General features: G+C 42.8%; 2 protein-coding genes and 1 pseudogene across 2 annotated transcripts; all 3 read right to left on the bottom strand.

The window, feature by feature from the left end:
• Positions 1-5163: 5163 nt before the first annotated feature.
• On the bottom strand, positions 5164-5921 carry LOC104586591 (B3 domain-containing protein At2g33720-like). Its single transcript, XM_019200661.1, has 2 exons — positions 5792-5921; positions 5164-5564 (listed from the first exon to the last, which is right to left on the bottom strand). The coding sequence occupies exons 1-2, from the start codon at positions 5919-5921 to the stop codon at positions 5164-5166; spliced, it is 531 nt and encodes a 176-aa protein (XP_019056206.1).
• Positions 5922-7786: 1865 nt separating this feature from the next.
• On the bottom strand, positions 7787-8626 carry LOC148800853 (putative rRNA-processing protein EBP2 homolog; annotated as a pseudogene).
• A 412-nt stretch (positions 8627-9038) lies between these two features.
• On the bottom strand, positions 9039-15543 carry FKBP53 (FK506 BINDING PROTEIN 53). Its single transcript, XM_010278175.3, has 11 exons — positions 15381-15543; positions 15088-15161; positions 14685-14920; positions 14352-14497; positions 13286-13643; positions 11360-11545; positions 10128-10437; positions 9834-9921; positions 9705-9746; positions 9525-9573; positions 9039-9394 (listed from the first exon to the last, which is right to left on the bottom strand). Exons 1-11 carry the CDS (start codon positions 15391-15393, stop codon positions 9310-9312), a joined length of 1587 nt encoding a protein of 528 aa, XP_010276477.1. The 5' UTR covers positions 15394-15543; the 3' UTR covers positions 9039-9309.
• Positions 15544-16091: the final 548 nt, after the last annotated feature.

A 16091-nucleotide genomic window follows, 5' to 3' on the forward strand; every position in this document is an offset into this window, starting at 1 on the left:
GCGCGGGCCCACAACATTCTGGTATCAGAGCCTACCATCATGGGGGAACAAGAGCCGCTGTCTTCCAAGGTCCACGAACTGGAACACAAACTTGCAGAGGCCAGCATGGAGGTTCGTGAGGTCAAGGATGATGTCCGGGAGCTTCGACGCTTGCTGGAGACATTCTTAGCTAATAGGGAAAGGAACTCAGAAGGAACCGCCACCAACAACAGCCGCAGGCCGAACTGGGCAGAAACGTCCCGCGAACATCAAATGGCTACCCCGACTGCCGCTGTTATCCCCAAATACAGTCGGCTAGAATTTCCGTCCTACAACGGCACTAGAGACCCACTGGGATGGTTGTACCGCTGCGAACAGTTCTTCTGCAACCAACGCACCGATGACAGAGACAAGGTCAATCTGGCCGCTTTCCACCTCACATAAGAGGCACAGCTCTGGTTCTACCGTCTAGAGCAGGAAGAACCTGGGCTTAGTTGGGAACAATTTAAATCCTATTGCCTCCTCCGGTTTGGACCCCCGCTGACAAGTAACCCGCTGGGCGAACTAATCAACCTCAAGCAAACCGGGACTGTGGCGGATTATCAGCGCTAGTTCCAAACCCTTCTCGCCAGAGCAGCCTCGGTACGCCCAGACCAACAAGTCGACATGTTCACAGCAAGGCTAGTGGAACCCCTAAGAGTCGACGTCGAGATGCAGCACCCCCCTAATCTAGTCATAGCTATGAACCTCGCACGTGCCTTTAAAAGAAAGATACAGATCTCCCACGGGGGCTTCAGTATAGGATGGCCGACATCAACATGGACGCCTTCAAAGGCAGTAGGGGTGACTTCCTCTTCGATCGCCAGCAGAGAACTAAGGCTGCCTGCGGGCAACCCTCCAGATTAGCGTCAAGCATAGGAAGCAACAGGTTTGCACCCCCCATTAGGCGGCTGACCCGAACCGAGATGGCAGAACGGCGCGCAAGGGGGCAGTGCTTCAACTGCGATGACCTGTACTCTACCGGCCACAAGTGTAAGAAGTTGTTCTGTCTCCTAGTAGAAGAACCCGAAGAGGAAGAGGATGAACTTGCTACATCAGAACCATAAATCTCCCTCCATGCCATTACGGGGGTCAAGACCTCCCAAACCATGCAACTGAGAGCATTGATAACAGAGTGGCCAATCCGTATTCTGGTAGACTCGGGTAGCACCCACAATTTCATCAGCGAACAGGCAGCTCGCAAGTTAGAACTGCCCATGGAAAGAAGGCCACAATTACAGGTGGCCATGGCAAACGGGGAAAGAGTTCACAGCCCCAGAATTTGCAAGGACATCAAAATTCAGGTCAGAACAGAGTCCTTCCAAGCAGATTTATTCGTACTATCCTTGGACGAATTTGACATCACCTAGGTGTCAAATGGCTGATCACGCTTGGACCAATCCTATGGGACTTCGCCGCCCTGACCATGACCTTCCACTTGGATGGCAAACCAGTCACATGGCAAGGAACCAAAATAAGAACAAGGGCACAGCTACATACACTCCAAGGTGGGGACTCACACGCAACAAATATGGAAAGGCTCCTTACGGACTTCTCTACAGTATTCAAGGAGCCCAAGGGGCTTCCCCCTCCCAAAGCTTGCGACCACCGAATCCCTCTGATAACCGGATCAGATTCCGTTGTTGTCAGGACCTACCGCTACCCACATCGACAGAAAGATGAAATAGAAAAGCAATGCGCAGACATGTTACAGCAAGGGATCATCCGCCCCAGCCGCTCCCCCTTCTCCTCCCCAGTTCTTTTGGTGCCCAAGCAAGACGGGACTTGGAGATTCTGTGTGGATTACAGAGAGCTTAACAGTCGGACGGTCAATGATAAGTTTCCCATCCCAGTCGTAGATGAGCTGTTAGACAAACTCCAGGGAGCGCAATACTTCTCCAAGCTAGACCCCCGATCAGGATACTTCCAAGTCCGAATGACCCCAGAAGATGTAGAGAAAACGGCCTTCAGAACACACCATGGCCACTTCGAGTTCCTAGTCATGCCCTTCGGTCTTAGCAACGCGCCTCCACATTCCAGGCCCTGATGAACGAGGTGTTTCACTCCCATCTCCGCAGATTTGTCTTGGTATTTTTCGACGACATCCTAGTCTATAGCAAATCGTGGGTAAAGCACGTGCAGCATCTGCGAATTGTTCTTGAACTCCTGCAACAACATCAGCTCTTCCTTAAACGATCAAAATGCGCCTTTGGGGAATGCAAGGTCCTTTACTTAGGACATGTGATTAGCGGTCAAGGGGTCACTGTGGATGACTCCAAGATTCAGACCATCAAAGAATGGCCCAGACCGCAATCCGCCAAGGCCCTCCACGGTTTCCTAGGGCTGACCGGCTACTACCGAAAGTTCGTTCACAATTACGGACTGTTGGCAGCCCCGCTAACAAGTCTACTCAAGAAAAACGCCTTCCTCTGGGACGGTGCAGCTGAAGCAGCCTTTGTAAAATTAAGAGAAGCCCTCTCCTCCACACCAGTTTTACAGTTGCCAAACTTTGATCTTGAGTTCACAGTGGAGTGTGACGCATCTGACACCGGCATAGACGCAATACTACAGCAACAAGGGCACCCAATCGCCTTTTTCAGCCGCAAGCTGGCCGACCGCCACCTTAAGTTGCCCGCCTACGAACGAGAACTTATTGGCCTAGCTAAGGCAATGCAGCACTGGAGGCCGTACCTGTGGGGAAGATCTTTCATAGTCAAGACAGACCATTACAGCCTCAAATATCTGTTGGAACAACGGTTCACCACCTTGCCACAGTAGCATTGGGTCAGCAAACTCCTCGGATTCGACTTCCGGGTAGACTACAAGGCTGGGGCCTTGAACCGTGCTACAGATGCCTTGTCCCACCAAGAAGATCACATGCTACTCCATGCAATCTCATAGCCCCGAGCCTCGCTGCTGAAAGACATTTGGAATGAACTTCCACAGTCACCCGAATGGAACAATCTGCTCAAGAAAATACAGGTGGGAACGGCCAACTCCAATTGGAGCATGCAAGATGGGTTGGTACTGTACAAGGGCTGAATTTATCTTCCAACCGACTGCCCCTTAATTCCCTCCGTTATCTCCAGCATACACAACGCCACGCATGAGGGTATCTAGAAAACACTGCACCGCATCCATACAGATTTCCACTGGCAAGGCATGAAGGCTTTGGTACGGGACTTCATCCAGAACTGTTCAACGTGCCAGCAGCAGAAGTGGGAAAACTTGCACCCAGCAAGCCTTCTCCAACCCCTCGCCCTCCCCACTCAGATTTGGGCAGATATTTCCATGGACTTCATCGAAGGCTTACCCAAAGTGGGAGGGAAATCGGTGATATTTGTGGTGGTGGACCGCTTCTCAAAGTATGCCCACTTCCTCCCCTTATCTCACCCCTACAGCGCGGTTTCAGTGGCCCACGCCTTCTTCGGCCACATCTTCCGATTGCATGGGCTACCCGAATCCATTGTAAGTGACAGGGACCCGATCTTTACCAGCACCTTCTAGAAGGAGCTCTTCCGACTGCAGGGAACAGACCTAGACTTCTCCTCCGCCTACCATCCACAGATTGACGGCCAAACAGAGGTGGTGAACCGGACAATAGAGATGTACCTCCGCTGCCTTGTGGGAGACCAGCCCAGGCATTGGGTGGAGTGCCTTCTGTGGGCCGAATACTGTTATAACACGTCCTACCACTCCTCCCTTGGCATGACTCCCTTCCGGGTGGTATATGGCCGAGATCCTCCCCGTCTCTTATCTTACGAACCAGGATCAACACGGCTGGAAGAAGTGGATCGCAGCCTCCAAGATCGCGACGCCCTCCTGGCCGAAGTCTCCTTGCGCCTACAGCAGGCACAGGCACGCATGAAGCACGCCTACGGTCAACACCACCGCGAAGTCACCTTCGAGCCGGGACAGTTCGTTTGGCTGAAGCTCCAACCCTACCGGCAGTTCTCCCTCAGGCGTCGAGGCCCCCCCAAGCTAGCCCCAAAATTTTACGAGCCCTTCAAGGTTCTCGGGCAGATCGGGAAGGTTGCCTATCAACTCAAGCTACCGGAGCACAGCAGAATCCATGACATCTTCCATGTGTCCCTCCTGAAGCCTTTTACAGGGACTCCCCCGGACCAAGAGCCTCCCCTACCACCTCTAAAGGACGGCAGACCCATCCTCCAACCTCGGGCTCTTGTACGATCACGCATCAATCAGGGTACCTTCGAGGTTCTAGTGGAATGGGACGGACTACCATCAGCTGAGGCCACTTGGATTCCCTGGACCGATCTTCACAGCGCCTACCCCGAACTCGAGCTTGAGGACAAGCTCGTAGTCCAAGAGGGGTGCGATGTTATGGACGCGCCGCCCGGCAGCACATTGCGGCGCAGTCATAAGCAGCGGCACGCACAGCAGGCCGCACAGCAGCACACACCGCCCGGCAGTGCGCAGCACGCACCGCCTGGCAACGCACAGCACGCACCGCCCAGCAGCGCGCGGCACGCACCGCACGGCAGCAGCACGCACTGCACGACAGCAGCACGCACCACACGGCAACAGCACTGTGAGACGCGCACGCCGCCTGGCAACAGTAGTAGGGCAGGACCCACACGACAGCTCATCAGGGTGGGTCCACACTTATCTTACCACATCAGCTCTACTCGCCAACTCGCCGCCAGCTACTCCATTCCTCATCCCTTATCCTTATCTTATCTTATCTTAAGTAAGAGTTGTGTTACTATTAGGAGTAGGTAATTAGGAGTTTGAGTTTGAGTTTAAGTTGGATTACCCTAGCCTAGCCGAATCCAACAAGGAGTTCCTTCTGTAATCTCCTATTTAGGGAGCTACGAATTGAAGTAAAGGCATTCAGTTTTCAACCAAGAAAGGTGTTAGGAGAGTTCGGGTGATCTCTTGGACAAATCACCCACGCGATTGCCACAATAGGGTCTGTACGCAAGGGCAAGGGCAAGGGAAGACAGGAGTCTCTACCGGTGAACCAACCCGTGACGAGATCCTACGCACGGGCCCATAACAATTTAATACTTACACTTAAGTCCAACTCTGTAAAAGAGGGCAAATTTACAAAAATGATCATGAACAAGAGAAAAAAAAATCAAATTCAATTCTATTAGCGTATACAGTTTTAATTAAATTATATTAAAGAGATGAATTTCCATTGCCAGAAAAATTGAGTAGTCTTCCACGAACGGTGAAGAAGAAGCAGAGGTTGTAACGGTCCCAATACATCCATATCTCGTCACCTGCGTTTAGCTTCCTTCTCCTCACGAAGCTCTCTCTCCAGTTGTCATTCAAAACGTAACACCTGCTGCCAGTCCACATCCTCAACGTCAACTCGTGATCCAAACCTGTATCCAAATCCTTTATTTCTACCCGCGCGCCCGCCTCGTTATTCATCTCCTCCACCTGCTCTTCTTCCATGAATGGGAGTACGTGAACTTGAACTAACACCTTCTTCAGCATAAGTCGAAAAAGGTTGTCTATGTCGCTTATCGTCAGCTTCTTCTTTAATACCCAGGGGTCTTTGTGCAGCTTCAATTCTGTCGATATACCGAAGTGATCATCATTTTCGTTTAATCCTCGGGGCTGATCGTGGTATTAGCGGTTCATCCTTTCAATTGCAGCAGGGTCGACCCGGAACTCACTTTGATCTCCTCTTTCAGGGCGGTTGGGGCGTGGATTCATCCTTTCAGAAGCGGAACTCACTTTGATCTCCTCTTTCAGGGCGGTTGGGGCGTGGATTCATCCTTTCAGACCCGGAACTCACTTTGATCTCCCCTCGGCAAAGAAACCGGAGAAGGTGACTTCTTTTGCTTGTGAAATTTGATAGGAGTAAGATCCAACTGAAGGGAAAGCCATTCCTTGGGTACAGTCAAAGAATCAGCCATTAGCGCCATCGTCGAATCCCTGGCCTTGTTTTCTTGATACTTCATTATACAATTAGAGACGCTGAGAATGAATCAGTAGCTCAAGTAGTAGTGTTTCTTGCTCAGATAGTTAGAACACAGTTTATTTATATTCAATCTCGGTTTCCTAATTTCACTTAGACTTTTGATTTAGAAAGTTTCTAGTATTCACTTTCCTAAGTTGGTCCTGATTTTCCATTCATCCTTCCGTTCACTTCACTCAACATAACCTTTAGGCCTAGTTTGCTTCCAATACAAATTCATTTGCAATGGAATTAAAAACCTCTCAAGTTTCTCCCGTTCTCTCACAAAACCCTTCCCTTCTCTTTGTAATTTCCTTTCCTTTCCTTCACCATAGAATTAGATACACTCAATCAGTAGCTGAAGTTTCTTTCTTTCGCTGAGACAGTTAGAACACTTATTTCCTTATGAAGATCTAGTGATTAAATAGACAAGCTTCATGCTACTTGTATTCATATTCAAATTCAGTTTCCTAATTTCAGTTATACGTTGGATTTAGGAAGTTTCTAATATCCAGTTTCCTAATTTAGTCCCCATTTTCCATCCATACTTCTCTTTACTTCATTCAACGTAATCTTTAGGTCTAGTTTGTTTCCAACACAAATTCATTTGCAATGGTGGAAACCTCTCAAGTTTCTCCCCATTCTCTCACAAAACCCTTCCCTTCTCTTTGTAATTTCCTTTCCTTCTCTGTATTGCTATCTACTAGAGTTTCTGCTCACTATAAAATGATTTCTAAGGTTGTGCTAACCACTATAAAATGCCAAACTTATACTAATATGGGAGACAAAGCACATGAAATGGCACTTCACCTGCATATTCTTGTAGTTTGAAAATACTAAAAGAAGTTAATGCAGTTAAAATTCAACCTGATTTAGTTATAAGAATGTACATGACTAGACCACTGTAGGCTCTCTGTGGTATGGCCAGTGGGTCTCAGCTGCACCCTGCTCGATCTGTCCCCATCCCTGAATCCCTTGTAATGTGAACTATGTAATACCAGAATAGAAAGACTAGACCACAGAGATTAGCAAATTATGGGTAAAAACTACAGTTGTAGGTTATAATCAGGTATTGTCAGGTTATTCCCAATAGTCCCAATTAATGATCGAGTTGGTTCTGGTTTGCTATTACGGGACTGGATCTACCCCGACCAAGACCGGACCCAATCCATTGACAACACTAGCAGTCAATTGAGAATTTGCCTAATCAGGCTCTATTTGTGGGATTCTTGGGCCTGAGGCTTTATTTTTATTCTCCTGGTTTCACCTTTGGAGTTTGGATAAGGGAGCAAGGGACATATGCTGTCATTTCTAATTCGAGATCAATAGATATTTTCTTTTGGGGTTGGATGGATTTTAGCAGACATTGAGTTATTGGATGTCTCAAAAATAGATAAAAACACTATTGAGAAAAAAATAAACAAGTAACAATTAGAAATCAACTAAATGAAGAAGTTTTGGAATTCAATCTGTATAAAACTAGCAAATGGAAACAAATCAAGTGTTCAACTCAACATGGCCATAATCCCAACTAAATGGAAGCAAATAAAATATATTGTTTAAATGGCTTTGAAAGCATGCATTTCACTGGATGATAGATGTGCCAGTTTACAACAGGAGATGTGTTCATGATGGTTAATTAGTTAACAACAGGAGAATGCAGAGAAGGGTTGTTTGTTTATAACAGGGGATTTGCTTCTTCAATTTGCCCATAAATTATGGTAAGCTTTCTTGTCCTTTTCGCTCTCTCTGATAAAATGCCTTGCCTTCTCTATTTCAATTGGTTGTATTAGGTCTTAGAAAAATGAATGATTTTTCTTTTCTTTGAAATTTTTAGAGAAGATTGCCATTTTTTCACATTCTCTACTTCAATTCATTTTCTCATGTTTTTCAATAAAATGCCACATCCCAAGCTTAACTTTCACTTAGGATATATGATTACCTTGCTAACAACAATTCGATTTGGCAATTGAAGTTCCTAGATTTTAATATGTCCTTATGCTAAGTTGCCAATTACTATGGCTGACCACACTCACTATGTGTTGTTCTGTATTGTTTTTTATTTCTCTAGCTCTTCTTTCTTCAGCCTCAATCTTTTTCTTCTCCTCCAAGAGCTTGATCTTTTCCTTCTCCATGTTAGCATCTGTCTTCACCATCTCTGCATAATAGTCAGGAAAACTGAGAAAAGGGAGCCTCATCAATTGCAATATCTCGAAGACCTGCGTAGTTCCTTCCTTTGCTTGGGTGTAGAAAGAGAGCTCACGTTCCAAGTTGTCATTGACATCAACCTCTTGCTCTTGACCAATATCAATAGATGGCTTCTGGACCCATTCTGCATTACCAAGGCAACTTATATCACCTACCTTCTTTAGGAGACCGTCCCTTTCTTTGATAAATGTAGGAGGCCAACCCTATTGTATATGGACTTATTAGAAGGCTTAATCAACCTCACATACTCCTCTCCGATTCTGATTCGGATTCAAATGCTTCACAATCAACATCTCTCATTCCATCTTCCTCCATTGTATCCCCAATTGACATTGTTGGCTTTTTCTTGAGTAAAGCCACTTCTATTTGATTAGGAACCTATTGGACAAAAAAACAAAGGTATGTAGCTAGCTGAGCCAACAATTTAACTGAAAATGCATTAAACATCACTTTAAAATATACATCATTAGCTCTCTGTTTATTAAGGAAATGGAATGGCAATGCGTTTCCTTCATGAACAACTGAAATAACTAGGATGGATCATGTCAGAAACAGCAACCACCAAATAAGCTAGTCATCCAATTTATTCTTTTCTTTTAAAATAGAAAAAATTAGTAGTTTAGTCAACCGGTAGCAGTCGCACATGACGGAGATCAGGGGTTATAAGCTTAGTCAACCAGATTTTTCGGTTCAGTTTACATTGTAGGAGCGTCATAAATACATCTGCTGCTCTATGATTTAGAAAAAAATTTGACTTTAAAATGTAGATTAAACAAGGCCACAGATCTCGGTGATCTAGATAGAGGCTCAAGCTGCAACATGCATGGCCGAGAGACTTAACACGTATCCAAATGGCCTCAAGCATCAAATGCTTAGGTAAATGTACTAAAAAGAATGTATTTTTAATTTGTTGCAGCGCAGACAAGAATACTAAGCAAGTGCTCGGTAATCGGTATTAGAAAACAAAAGGACACCTGACTTCAGAAGAAAACGGAGCCTTCTACTGAGAATTTGCTTTTCCATCTATTAAGAAGATATTTTGGTCTTGCCCAGAAGGATCAAAACTGCTTACAAGGCGGGTCAACAGAGTAAAACATGTGGGCGGAAAACAAAAAATTGGCATTGTTTCTCTCTGCGAAGACATCAACTCAACCTCGGACATCAACCAACTCAACATCAAAAACCAGCCACGAGTTAGGTGGTATTTGCCCACCAGCGCCTTGTGAACCATACCTGCATTACAAGCATGATACAACATGCACATATTACAAGGGATCTGAGTAAACCTTAAGTAGTTCACTAGTCACTACACTATTACAAGGTAACCAAATTACAGAGACAGGAAATGGAGGCAATTACATACCCCATCGATGGTGGGATTGTTAGCCTTCTTTTGTCACCAATGCGCATGCCTGAAAGCACCCAAGTTATATGTCAAAACATCTTTCTGTTTTGTAAGATGTGTCAAAACAACTTCAAGAAATGTTGAAATAAACAAAATGAAATTCATTCAAATAAAGCTTGTGGTTCACAAAATAACTACCATTAAGGCCAACATCCCATCCTTTTATAACTTGGCCCACACCTGTAGAAAGCAATATAAACGGTTACTTAAAGGAAAATAAACCATCATACACATGCCAGATGATCCCAGTGTTTTAAGTGGCAGTACCTAGTCGAAATCTGAAAGGTGCTCTACCAATATTAGAGTCGAATATTTTTCCATTCTTCTTTAACTTGCCAATGTAGTGGACAGCAACCTAAAACCAAGAAATAGTTGTTCATGTGAATATCTCAACTAACATGTTGCTAGATGATCAAAGCCAAAGCACTACAGATGCACGCAGAGAATGTAATGATAGGCTCAAATTTAAACAATCATTTTCCTTGGTGTCATCTAAACTAGAATTCATGGCTTCTATGCAAAAATAGCCCATTAGCATGTTTGTACACACGGAACAAGAACCTTGTTTCCAGGAGAAGCTCTTTTGCCATCTGGTTTGCCCATTGCTAGCTCCTCAATAACCAATCCATTAGAGAAGGTCCTCACATGCGATGCCTTTGCTTCCACTTTCTTGCCCTCAGACCCCATAATGGATGCCTTCTTTTCATCCACTGCCAAAGAAGGTTCCTCTTTAACCACATCCACAGCAGTCTCTTGAGTCTTACTCTTCTTATTCTTCTTATTCTTCTTTTTCTTCCTCCCTTTCTTTTCTTCAGAGGGTGTTTCAGCAGCAACAGCAGCAGCAGTATTTTCCTCATCCATGTCAAGACTCCTATTCATAACATACAGCAAAATTCCGTTGCAAGTACAGATTACAGATTAGATACTGCTACAATCACTACATAAAATAACTTTAAAAAAATTAACATTACCAATAACATCACCTAAATGTAACTATGTATATCTGTGCCATTGATAAAAGGAAAATGTTTAAAACAGAATGGTAGATCCAAGTATCACCGCATACAATGTGTATGGGTTATGGATAAAAGGACATGAATTTTCGTCTCACTTATAACTATTTTACCATGTGATATTAGTAGCATGGTAATATGGCACATATTAGCGCAAGAACAATTGTAAAATTACAGACAAGTAATAGATTAGGTTTAGCCCAATAGCTAATAAAGAGAGGAGAAGTTGATCAAGTGTGTTCGTAATTGGTTGATCCAATACAATTATATACACAGTTTATTCCCAAATTCCTCCTATACATAACACTGGGCCACAAGATTCAAATCATGAGCTTTGTGACACAGAAGACGTCAGGCTGAACAAATTGCAGTATCACTAATGAACTTTAGCCATGTTACATAGACACAAAAACATGGCTTGAGAAAAGTTGATCAAGTGTTATCATAACACAGGCATGGAACCCACATTAAGTTTCCATGAAACATAGAACCTTACATTAGGTGACCGTGACACAAGGCAAGTGGAATCAAAACTACACATGGCCAACCTCAAGCTCATTATGAAACTGGACTGGGCTAGGTGTTAAAGGCAAGGACTGCTAATCAGAATACCTGTTTGCCAGTGGCTGCAATCCACTAAGCATGCAATTACATATAATAAACCAATACAAATATGCATAGTCTATTATAACTCAAGCAACAAAGTCAAAATGAAAACCATGCACTAGTGGAAATTATCATTCAAAACCTTTAAAAACAAATTAGATAAAATTTTCTTACTTGTCTTGATGTTTCTGCTCAGATTGCATTTTATCTCCCTTGGGCTCATCATTCTTATCATCATTTGCAGCTTCAAGGGCTCTCCCTTCCTTAGCCTGCTCTTTCTTTTTCTTCTTGGTCCCCACTCCCTTTTCCAAGCCAACTACAGAAGAGGGTACAGAAGCATCACATGGCTGACCAGCTCCCCTGCTTGTGCAAAAAGCATATAAGACACTTCAAAACTAAATAAAACATATTCAAGCTGCCTATACAGACCACTGAATTAGTACTCTTATCACACACATAATACCATACCAAAAGGAGAGATAAACATCCTTCGGGTCAACACACAACAGTGTCTTGATCCGGCATAAAAGCAAGCGAGCAAGAGCGAGAGCGAGAGAGCGAGAGAGCGAGAGAGAGACAGACAGAGACAGAGACAGAGACAGAAACAGAGACAGAGACAGAGACAGAGACAGAGACAGAGACAGAGACAGAGACAGAGACAGAGACAGAGACAGAGACAGAGACAGAGACAGAGACAGAGAGAGAAGGAAGCCTAGTCAACACCTAGGCAATGCTTTAACTATAGTGCTTATGTGAATAGGAAAGCAGTAAATCCATAAATTAAAACTACATCTGAATAGAATAATTGTTTAAGCTGCAGTTGACAGTTGACACATTCCCTCCCTAAATGTTGAAAGAGTGGCAAAGCAAGATTTAAAGCACTAGAAAAGCAGCCCCATGATCCACCAAGGATTCTTCTGTTTGCCTCACATAGAAAAAGGTTCCACATCCAAAAAACAAACAAAACTGACAAATATTGAACCATAGTCTCAATCATTCAGTTCTTCCAATAATTGAATGGTTTGAAAAGTTCAACACTAGGAACTGAACAGTTCAAATTGCTGACTATTTCTGGACTTTTCCAAATTAATAATAGTTCAAGGACGGTATTACACAGGAATGGGAATCAGAATCATATGCATGTCCAGGAGACTGAGTCTGACTCAGCAACACAAAAAAAGTTCCAAAATTTTGTTTTACTAACTTCGTAGTTTTATAGGAAAAATGGTGGGGCAGGATCCCAATATAATGTCATTTTTAAAGCATCCCTATTTAGGTATACTCCCATACTGTACACAGGTCCCTGCTTGTGCATGCTTATCACTTTTTGGGGAATGACATACTTTACCTTTTGACTGCGTTTGGAAACGATGCAAATGGAGTGTAAATCCCGGTTCAGGGTAAATTTGCACTTTGGTTCACTTTTGCCTGTGTTTGGCAACATTACGTTTTTGCATTGACAAATGACAGACTAATGCATATTTACATTGATAATAAGATGTAGAAGTACATGAATAAAAAAGAAATAAATTTGCATTCAAGTGGGCTTTTGATAAAAAAAAAAAAAAAGCATATGCTTTATTGGAATTCATGTTTGCAGCCATTACAGCTAAAAGTCTGTTTAGTAACTGGTAAGAAGGTAAATTTGTCAATGCAAAACTAACCCAACTTTGCAATTTATATAAACCGCTTTACAGTCTACATATTTGCATTCACACATATTTGCATCGTCTCCAAGTGCAGCCTTTCTCAAAAGACAAATAATTTTTATAGGAAGATGGCATTCATTGTGTAAATTGGCTCTTCATTTATGCCAAACTACCAATACACAAATCCACTTGGTGCATGCTGCATGGAGCTACTCCCTAAAATAATCTAGTATAGGAATGTATAATGAAAAGAATTAGAATATTGTTATTTATCAAAAAAAAAATGATTTAGCATATATTGCAGGGCAATTAAGAGTAGTCTAGAATTTAGGTAATTTTTTAAGAAAAAGAAACAGATCTACTTGGCTGTATAGTAGACTGCATGAACTTTTCACCCAGTACTCATCCAAACAAAACATGGCAGAAAAAAGGTTTACACATAAATTCTCACCTTACTGGCTCATCATCCTCAACTGCAGTACTACTCTTCCTTTTTAAACCTGTAACTTGGTTGCCATCATCTTGTGTCTTCTTCTTCTTGCTTTCCTTGTCCGATTTCTTGTCTGTCTTCTCCTTTTCTGCTTCTAGATTGTTAACACTGGATTTGATTTTGGATCGGGGGGAAATAGGGAAGCCATCTTCATCTTCACTTTCTAAAAATTGGGCACTGGTACTACCTTTGACAACAATTTGCCGCTGAGAGCTGTCATCATTGTCAGAGTCCCTCAACTGGGATTTCTTCTTAGGATGTTTCTGGCTTCCATTTGCAACTGTAGGCTTCTCATCATCCAATATCTCCTCAATAACAACTGCAATAAAAAAAACAACAGGATTTCAGACACAACTTCTTGAATTGAACAAAATGTCTACACATTACATGTCAATATGCAGAAACGATCTAACATCAATTCAATAAATAGCAAATCAGAGTATCAGTTCAAGAAGAACAACAATACCATTACCAATAACTAGAGGTGCTGAACAAAAATAAAAATAAAAACGAGCCAAGGGAACCAAACCAATCAACCAGTTAACCGATTGGTTTTTGTTCACTTTCAGTTCCCAGTTTTTCAAAAACTGGTGGTGCCAGTTCAGTTTCAAAAATAGCTCATGGTTTGGTTAACCGAACAATGAGCACCCCTACCAATAACAATGATAATAAAACAACAGCAATACACCTGAAAAAGAACTGCAAAGGAAGTGGTAGTAAGCAAAACATTCAGACTCAGATGTTGTGGACCATCTTAGTGGCATTCAAAGTTCTCAGTTCAACCATTTTAGATTCAACCGGGATTAAATCATCTTTAAGCACCTTTTTGATATAACAGCTTATGTACAGCTCAAAGAAATACACTATAGCCATACTTGTTAATATTACTTATGGCTTTCGCCAATTCTAATATTACAACTACCTTCTATCCACAAAAATAAGGGTTCATGAAATCTAGTTGATTTTAGCATCATATACAGTGGCACCAGTATAATATCATGCTATAATGAAAATGCCTCCAAAATACCTCCACTATTGGGAACAGGCGAAGGTGGAAAGACTTCCACATCACCGTCATCAATGAAATCCTCATCATATTCATCCTCATCTTCAGTATCGTAATCAGTGGATTCCTCTGTCTCAGTCTCACCAATATCTTCTCCATAAGAATCTCTATATCAATAAAGCAATTCGTATAGGAAAGCAATAGAAAGTGATGAACTAACAAATCCCCAAAAATACATACAAGAAAAAGAACACATAATGAGATAACCAGTAAAAGAACCGTATAAATGGTACATGCATGAGAAAAATGGAAAAATGCAAGAAAGAGATCACCACCGGAAGTTCAAAAGGATACGTTTCATCATCATCTCCGCCAAAATCCTGGACGACCCCCAGATAGAAACCGGTGAGATGAATGCTTCGAGGGCCAACAACCGAGAAAACGACATCGTCATCCTCCTCGAATTCGAGACTTAATGGGCACGATTCAGTCTTGTCGGGCAACAGAGAGCACAGAAGTACGGGACTCTTGTCCCCTACATTGCATTGAAGTAAGCTTTTGTCTGTAGATGACCCGGTACCCAACGTTGCCTAAGCCACATTACAACATGTATACCACGTTAAGGAGACAAAATAACTCCGAATCCAATACACAGATGACGAGAATCCAAATGATCTTAAGCCGATAGATAAAAGGAAAATATGATAATGATGATGAACATATATATCAGAAGATGGATTGGGTATCAACAACAAACCTGAGAAATGTGAAGTCTTCCTCGCATATCATCATATTGATGTGTATAAGGCTTTCCCGGCTTTATTTCGACACCTGAAAAATGGAAAATGAAGATGCACAAACCCTAGAATCACCAAGGTACGAGAGCCAAAAGTAGGAAAAAAAAAACAACAGATGGTTTCATTTTGCAGTGTCCAAAAGAATTAAAAAACTAGAATGAAATAATAAAATTAATTAGCGAAAATATCAGTAATAAAACGAAAGAAATTTATCAAGAAAATAAATTGCATGAAAGATGGAGTAGAAACCAACCCCAGAAGGCCATATCCGAACAGAGAATATTCTTTCGGCTTTCTTTGATTGGGTTTCAATTCAATGGAAGCGTCCCTTAAACCCTAGAGAGGAAGCTCTGCTTCGCTTAAAACCCTAACATAACAGCCCCTCCACAGCTGGCTTGCTTTTTAAAGTTTTTATGAAAATTGTAATTGTAATGCCGCGAAGAAAGTGAAAGACGGAAAGACAATGAGAATGTGAAAACTAAAAAGCTTGTGTTCGGTAAAGGTAAATGGCAAAAGCCAAAAGGGCAGAGAGTGGGCAGTGATTCAAAACGCTTGATGTTGAATGGAGACGAGAACCGTTGAATAGGATGATAGAATTGGAATCTGCACGGCAGAACTACGATACAAGATTAATGTCGATGTACTGTATCAAAATCAAAATAAAATATTCAAATCTGGTAAGTGGTAGCCAGTAACGGAGTAACCTGTAATGTGATGGATTGTAGAGCGTGCCGGGCTGGGCCTTGGTGAGCCGTGCCTGTGCGGCACGATCCCCCCTCGCAGGTCAGGCCCAGCACAGCCCGTGGCCTGGTACCCAGCCTGGCCGGGCCGGGCTGTGTCAGGCCTGAAGAATCGGACCTGGGCCAGACTTTTTTGTTTTTTTCTTTTTTTTAAATTAATAAAATTTAGACATATAAGAGCAAAAAATTAACATGAATAATCGACAATAAGTTGGAAAAAATTG

The sequence above is a fragment of the Nelumbo nucifera genome, chromosome 4 (genome assembly GCF_055504915.1).
Source record: "Nelumbo nucifera cultivar China Antique chromosome 4, China Antique-T2T, whole genome shotgun sequence".
Lineage (NCBI taxonomy): Eukaryota > Viridiplantae > Streptophyta > Magnoliopsida > Proteales > Nelumbonaceae > Nelumbo > Nelumbo nucifera.

What these genes read in the sequence shown, in the direction of transcription:
- LOC104586591 (XM_019200661.1), bottom strand. Translation starts at nt 5,921, where the DNA reads ATGGCGCTAATGGCTGATTCTTTGACTGTACCCAAGGAATGGCTTTCC. An exon ending in TTTGCCGAGGGGAGATCAAA is followed by an intron (nt 5,565 to 5,791) that starts GTGAGTTCCGGG and finishes GTATATCGACAG; the next exon opens with AATTGAAGCTGCACAAAGAC.
- FKBP53 (XM_010278175.3), bottom strand. An exon ending in GCCTGTTCCCAATAGTGGAG is followed by an intron (nt 13,644 to 14,351) that starts GTATTTTGGAGG and finishes TTTTTATTGCAG; the next exon opens with TTGTTATTGAGGAGATATTG. An exon ending in GAGCTTCTCCTGGAAACAAG is followed by an intron (nt 9,922 to 10,127) that starts GTTCTTGTTCCG and finishes TCTTGGTTTTAG; the next exon opens with GTTGCTGTCCACTACATTGG.